This window comes from Battus philenor, unplaced genomic scaffold (assembly GCF_028537555.1).
Source record: "Battus philenor isolate CCGP_79_NKW_IND1 unplaced genomic scaffold, ilBatPhil1.0.hap1 SCAF_24, whole genome shotgun sequence".
NCBI lineage: Eukaryota > Metazoa > Arthropoda > Insecta > Lepidoptera > Papilionidae > Battus > Battus philenor.
Window position 1 is genome coordinate 4,308,727 of NW_027181687.1, and position 8,342 is coordinate 4,317,068.

Below are 8,342 nucleotides of genomic sequence, written 5' to 3' on the forward strand. Positions count from 1 at the left end.
ATACCCGAAGTGCCAAATCAAATTATATGTACTATACGAACCTTTTGCATTTCTTTATATGAATCTTGTTACTAATGAAATTATACAATTAATGTCATCTAAATTATCATATAGACACGTCATGATTCATAATTGAATTATGACAATATGTTATATGGAAGCGAATTGAAATGATTCAATTAACAATAGAAGCCTTCGGCATAACTACCTATTGATAATGATGTATCTAATACAAAATAATTATGACAAAAGATCGTGGTTATCGTATTTTATAAAATACCAAGACGTCCCCTTGATGCAAAATCTAGTGTGGTTTCGGGGGTAGCGTATCCACGCATCCACGCATACCCCGGGACGGGCTATCGAAAAATAGCACGGCGCGAGGGAAGACCGCGTGGCGATCCCTGACCGGGAGATACCGCGGTCCCCCGTTTAGCGCAGAGGGCGACCACGGGGGGGGGGTTAGTGGGTAGGAATCCCACATACCCCTGTCCTCCCCGCAGAGGCAGGGCATCTTGAATAGCGGAAGATTTCACCCACCGAAACAAAAAAAAATAAACAAGAATCTAACGTGGTAATCCTATGTTGTGCTAAATTGTAAATCTATAAGTTAATTTGTGTAATAATGTCTCACTTGCTACAATCAACGTTGATGCCTTTAACATTAACAAAGCCAGTTTAGATAACTGATCGCAAAGTAATTGATATATGTAATAAATTATTATTGTAATTAACAATTATTTACTATATTTTGTTTCAATTTATTATTTGATTACTACTATTTTTTAGTTGAATTATAATAAATTTTCAGAAAATTAGAAGAAAAATTCATAAATATCAAATATATTTATATAACACAGTTATTAATTTTGTTTCATTTTAATTTATTAATTTCTTCTGACTCTTACTTCAACATAGCCGATAGGCGCCCACTGCAAACCTTGGGCCTTTCCCAAAGATCGTCACTATTTTTTTATGGCCCCCGCTATTGGAGGCCTCTCGTACATTAGGAGTACGTAGTTGGGATCAGGGTCTTTGTTTACAAATAAGTTTTTCAGATTTTTCATCTTTACTCTTCACTCATTGTCATACTTCTCAATTTCTTTTATTCTTAACTTGTTTCCATCACAATATCTTTCATTTTGTTCATTCATTCCTTCTTGCTTTCATCGCATTTCTTCCATCATCTTATTACTCTTAGGTGGATAGGTACATTTTTTTATTCTTCATTTTATTTTCTTTATTTTTACATATTCTATTTTTTTATCAGTTTACTTTGGGTTGTCCTTTCTTAATACATTACTACACTTTTCTTATTCTAGATCGTCACTATTTGATTCATCAATTTCCAACGACCTTTGTATGGTAGATACACCCAGTTGTGGGCCTATCTACGCCGTGTCAACCATCTCGTGGTCGCCACCTTTCGGCCACCGACTGCAAGATCCTTGCACACTGCCACTTGTGCCACAGAAAAGAAATTATTCGAACTACGTTAGTGATTTTGGTTCTTTCTGCTGATTTCCTCATTTCACATTCAATCTTCTATCAAAACTCCTGGCATATTTCTGTCAATTGTTCTCTTGGTGAGCTTCTTATATGGCCAGTCGTAATCGACCGCGACTTTACTCATCACCAACAAATATCTAATTTACTTTGTTCTTGCAAATTGTGTTTATATTATTTACAGTTATTTCCTATTTTTTCCGATGCTTTTTATCGTACGCTTTTATTTTACCTTTTCACATTTTAATTTTGTTTTCACTATAATACTCGAGAGCGTAGATTTGGAATAAACAAATAAAATGAAAATTCATATTTGCGTGATTTCATGCCGAAATTTAAACAGGAAGAATAAAATTATATTCAATTTTATACAACCGACTCATGCAGACAACGCATTTATCGACACCTATCATTATTTCGTCTACAAATTATCTAGGAAATATTAAGTGGTTTATAATAGAGATGTAATATAGTTTCCGCTTTGACTTATTGATGATTATACGTTTTTTTTTAAATATTTGTTATTCTGATAACTTACTACTACTTTACTCCAATATTTGTGTCATCGTTACGAGTATTTTTTTATTATTCGAATGCATATTTGCCCACTGTAATTTATTGTGGTACGTTATAAAGGTGGCTTCCGTATTTACCACAAACAATGACCACAAGTAAGTGATCTTTATCTTAGCATTCATTATTATGCGTCAATTGCACCAGTACTGCGTACTCAAATGATTGACATGATGACTATTGAAATACAATACAAATAATAACTGTGTATACAATGATATTCCGCTTATAAAACTACCCATAAACGATAGAGCATTTGTAGAACTGCGAACTATATCGATCTAACTTTTTAAGGAGACTCGTTTCTTCTGCTATTCTAAAAATAACTACAATTTCAATTTACAACTATATTAATACAAAACATGTAACACATTAGTCGTATGTATATTTACTACAAAGGATTCGACATTCAAAAATATTATTCACATCATAACTCCTGGTGAATTTTTAAATCTCATATATGTTATTGTTTATAAGTACTGTGTAATTAATTAATTTTTAAGAAATTATACAAAGTTAATGAAATTACAACTAATTTTCTTAACAAAAGCGCTGTCTGTAATTGGAAATCTAACTTTTGAGCTCTCGGCTGCATTCGAACTTCTAATCTCATGTCTGGTTCAAGCTTCAACATTAGACAATGTAAGTACGGAAAGCTATACATCCTCGTTATATTAAAAACTTAGGTACAATAGTGAACAAGGTCTAAACTTAAAATGATCGCATTTGCTAATATCATATAATTATACATTTATCAAAAATTGCGGAATGGTCTTTGTATTAAAGTAATTGGATTCTAGATGACATATGAATTTACGAACGAACACAACTACATAAACATACATAAAGAGTTGTTTGGACTATTAATTTCCTATTCTGTGCAATTAGATGATGTGTATATTGTAAAATAATGCGGTAATGAGCTTAGTGTCATTCAAGTAAGTTATTCCATATAGCACTAACGCGTGCAAAGATGTTTGTAGCTCTTCTCTTTGTTATTACAAGTTCTAGTTTATTGTCACAAGTTTTTCCAGCAAGAATATTAGCAGTGTTTCCAATGCCTTCAATAAGTCACCAAGTAGTGTTTCGACCTCTGACGCAAGAATTAGCGAAACGCGGTCATGAAGTTGTCGTTGTTACACCAGATCCAGCTTTTCCAAAAGGACAAACGCCACCAAGATTAACAGAGATAGACGTACACGACATTTCCTACAATCTTTGGAAAAGATTTGTGTCTGCTGCAGCAGAGAATAACAATGATCTATTCATACAGCTTGAAGTTGCATTTGATTTGATCTTAGATATATTTAAAACACAACTAGAAGTAAAAGAAATTAAAGAAATACTCAATAACAAAAAGAATAAGTTTGATCTACTTCTTCTCGAAGCATGTATCATGCCTGCCTTATCTTTGGCCCACGTTTATGATGTTCCGGTGATACAAATAAGTTCTTTTGGTGGTATTGTTGGAAACTACGAATTATTTGGAACTCCAAATCATCCAATATTTTACCCTTTACCTCTTCGTCAAAAAATTTATAACCTAACAATGTGGGAAAAAGTTGTTGAATTATATTACAATCATTATAAATTGAATAAACTTACTGATAAATTTGAATTAGAATGTGACAAAGTTTTAACAAAAATTTTTGGTTCAAACTTTCCCGGGCTCAGCAAGTTGAAGAATAATGTGCACATGTTGTTTTTAAATATTCATTCAATATGGGATAATAATCGACCAGTGCCACAAAATGTGATTTATTTGGGAGGACTTCATCAAAAACCCTACAAGGAATTGCCACACGTAAGTCATCGTATTATTACGTTTTGCTATAAAAAGTAACAGTGATTTGTCAGTATTTGAGCTATATATTAACATCTTTAAAGATTTTACAACTATTTCAAATCACCCTGTATGAAATGATCACTGATATATTTAATTTTATATTTTTTATCCATTGGATTCCGATATGCCAATAACTTCTGGCAGAATGAAGTCTGCAGGAACAGATAATCTAATATATAAAATTCTCATGTCACGGTGTTCGAACTTGAACTCCTCCAAAACGGCTTGACCGATTTTTACCAAATTTTACATGCGTATTCAGTATGTCTGACAATCGGCTACTATCTATTTCTCTATCTACTATTTTTCATACCCCTAAGTGATAAGGGTGGTCCACCCCTAAATTTTATTTTTAATTTTTTAGACAATTTTTTTGGTTATTATTTTATTATGATACAGCATACAAAAATACATACAAAACTAAATTTTCACCCCTCTACGATCAACCCTTTTCTTACATTTTTTAATTAAAAACTTTAATTTTTTTTGCAAAACAACGTTTGCGGGATCAGCTAGTAAACATATAGTATTTTTAAAAGTAGTATTCGATTTATGAAAACTTTCTTACGAAACCATTGATTTTTGGATAGGGTGTACGATACATTATTGCTCGCAAATGAGCTGTTCAAAACATACCCCTTTAATCTTTTAATGATAAAACAATTATCTTTTCAGAACTTGTCTTCGCTTCTTGACGTTTCTGAACATGGTGTTATTTACTTCAGTTTAGGGACAAATGTAGATCCTTCTTTATTACCTCCTGAAAAAATTAAAACAATTATCAAGGTCTTCTCCAAACTGCCCTATGATATTTTATGGAAATGGCACTCTAATATGTCATTTAACATGCCGGATAATGTAAAGATTAGGAAATGGTTCCCACAATCCGATTTACTAAGTAAGTACAGTTTTAAGTTTCAACACGTTTATTTTTTTAAAATATTGGTGAACATTTATTTATGTTATTGACTGAATCATTTTTAGGACATCCCAAAATCAAGCTGTTCATCACACAGGGTGGATTGCAATCAACGGATGAGGCAATTACTGCTGGAGTTCCTCTAATCGGAATACCAATGCTGGGTGACCAATGGTTTAACGTAGAACAGTACGTTCATCATGGGATAGGCGTCAGACTTGACTTTGAAACGTTATCAGAAGAAACACTATCTAATGCGATAAAAACAGTTATTGAAAATGAAAGGTGAGATTTCACACATTGTACCTAGGTTTTTCTACTATTTGTTACCTTCTTATAATGAAGGCACTTTTGCAATATTCATTACTAAAATTATTAGTAATTCTATTCCCGACTTCAGGTTTTTCAAAATAAACGTATATATGTGCGATTTAACCTGTGTGGCGTGACACTGTAAATTCCTGCACTTGATCGGACCTGTGTTTGTTAAAGAGTAAGCAACAGTCCCGTTGTAAAAACCGCTTAACTTTATTCACTAGCCCCAGCTTTTTACCGGCTAATTAAGTTATAGACTCAAACTTAGTTTCCGTAGTTGAGCGTCTGGGTTAGAGTCAACCCAAGGAGCTCATTGCGAAGTTTTAGGATTTTAACAATATTGACAATTTCAAGCTTAATCCTGTGAGATAACAAATACTTTATTCGAAAAGAATAAGAGATAATCGATAATGAGTTAAGATGTACAGAAAAACATAATTTAGTGAATAATCGCCGGTTAAACAATTTTATAAGTTGCATTTTGATGATTTTAATATAAAAAATCTCACTAATCCCTACTGATGATCTAAAGTCATTGCTCCTTAACCACTACGCAATCATTAATATCTTAGAATCTAAAGTATCAAGCAAGTATATGATTATAATTATCTTTACAAGTACAAACTTACAAAAAACACATTTCCGTTGTGACTTTATACAGTTCTATACATAGGAATAAAGGATGCGGTACGTGTTCAAATTATTCTACCAAGATGTAAATTATAATATTTAGGTTACCATATCAACTTTTATTAAAAAAAAATTGACTTAAAAAAGTTAACTAATGATGCCAAATGACTTGAAGTTGTAACAAAGAGTCTAAAACTATCAATACCTCATTGATTTAAAATTGTCGTAAAATAGTTACAAAATTAAATTCAGATTTATCGATTTCTACTAACGTCTAAACACAGTCTTATTATACTTCCCATTTCGAAAAACAGTGGAATCGCAAAGTTTATTTAATTTGATAGCTGGCTGTATCTCTTTGAGGCCAGATACCTTTTCAGAGCGTATTGTAGGGTTATTCTTAACTGCCCTGTCAATTTACTATACTTATGCATCGGCAGAAAATATTTGCTATAATTTTTTACACGTATCAAATATTTTGTTTAAACCTGCAACATTTTTTTTAAAACAAATCGGGTATAAACAGTGATATTATATTATAGGAGAATAGTAATGTATTATAATATTTAGTGTATGTATGAATAGCCTTTCTGTCCAATTTACTTTACTTAGCCCTGTCCATTTCATACAAATAATGCTTGCGTTAACCAAGAATCGTTCAACATTCAACTTATTATAACTGTCGCACATATATACGGTACTTTATTGTACCATCAAATCACGTTAACTTGATTTATTATTCTTGATTTTATCTTAAATGTTATCTTTGTAACGCTTAAGAGCAATCCTCTACTAACACTTCGAGTCGCCTAAAATATAATCATCATTGGTCGCCATCTTGGTGAATATCAAGAAGTGTTGCCCACATATTTTTCTAAGTACCTATATATGTTATTTAATATTTTCTTTGTTATAAATATTTGTATATTACATACGTATTTCATGATACAAAACTGATAGCTCCTGGGTATTTAAGATGGAGTAGACACCAAGATCTAGCAAGCGAAAGCCTTTCTGAACGCTGGACGAAGAGCGCTTCCAACCGCTCTTATTGAAAATATATGAGAGAGGGGAGGAGCAATGGTGATGATGTCGAAGATGTACTCTATTATTAATTGTATTATATATGTACATTGTCAATTATACGAGTACATAGACTGGGAGCTTGATTTTTATGCTTTATTAAATATGTTAAGCTTTTTTCGTATCAGTTGACGGCTCTCTATTGTAATAAAAATATTATCCAATCTATCAAAAGTATGTCTGTAAAAGGTTACAAAATGGGTTAAGTTCACCAAACGCACTTCTGTATTATGATTGTAATATTTATAAACGTTCAAAAGTAGTACAATAAAATAAATAATTCTAGATGAAATCAAACAGCAATCAAAAATCATATCAGTTCTGATAAAATCTTTCGAAGTAATTCACATAGCCAAATAGATCTGCAAGTTGAAATTGCAGAGAGTAGGCCATATACGCTGAATGAATAGCCTATGGGGCCTTGGGGCACTGGAGTAGTAGAAACCACAGTAATCATAGCTTAATATGTCCACGAACAAGATAGATAGATGATCTTGTTAAGGCTTTTGAATTATTTATTGTTTCATCATCGTCATCATTTCTGCTGCAGGACGTTCACTGCTAGACATAGGCATCTATTGATTTTTAATAAGATCGATAGGAATCAATCTGTATCAGCGTTTTTTGAGTGGAAGTTCTATATATCGCTTGTCTGAAAAGCTAGTAATAATAATTTGAAATTAGATTTGATAGGTCATATTACATAAAATGATGACAATTTACAGTTACCGTCAAAACATGGCCAGATTCCGGTCAATAGTACACGATCAACAGGAGACACCGTTGCAACGTGCGGTGTGGTGGACGGAATACGTACTGCGTCATTCCGGGGCCGCCCACCTTCGAACGCCAGCAGCGAACCTCACGTGGATCCAGTACTACCAAGTGGAGCTGGTGATTGTCCTACTCGCATCTTTAATCATCGCTATCGCACTATTTATCATCATGATACGTGTTACATATTATTATTTAATGATGATATTATTTCAGAACAAACAAAAACATAAAAACAAAATTGGTAACGGAAAATTAAAATTAAAATAAATAATACTCGTAGATTAGAATTTAAATGTTTACTTACAAATTTACGTAAGATAAGTAATTATCATAACATTTTGTTACATAACTAGCATTGTTTTGTTTACCTTACGTAAATGTTGCCGTAATATATGCAAAAGTTTACACATGCAAACCATCAACATCAGTCGGAAAAGTTGGTTGTTTTACTTGCCTTTATGTTCTCGGCAATTAGATAATTAATCATCACAGCATGTATTACATTTTATTTCTAACTGAATATATTATCTCAGAATTGATCGAGTAAAGTTACTTTAAAATTTAAACTAGCAGAACTGTTTGTAAATTTGCATAAGTTTTTAAATAATAATACAATTGATGATCACGTGAAGACAAAATTCATCGTTTTATTTTTATTAACTAATCCTCAATATAATCACAACATGGTCTTTT

At 32.2% G+C, this 8,342-nt stretch overlaps 1 protein-coding gene across 1 annotated transcript; it reads left to right on the top strand.

The window, feature by feature from the left end:
* The first annotated feature begins 2,809 nt into the window (after window positions 1-2,809).
* LOC137924494 (UDP-glucosyltransferase 2-like) lies at window positions 2,810-7,916 on the top strand. The gene is made up of 4 exons (XM_068767879.1): window positions 2,810-3,883; window positions 4,601-4,823; window positions 4,910-5,129; window positions 7,598-7,916. The coding sequence occupies exons 1-4, from the start codon at window positions 3,053-3,055 to the stop codon at window positions 7,914-7,916; spliced, it is 1,593 nt and encodes a 530-aa protein (XP_068623980.1). The 5' UTR covers window positions 2,810-3,052.
* The last annotated feature ends 426 nt before the right edge of the window (window positions 7,917-8,342 follow it).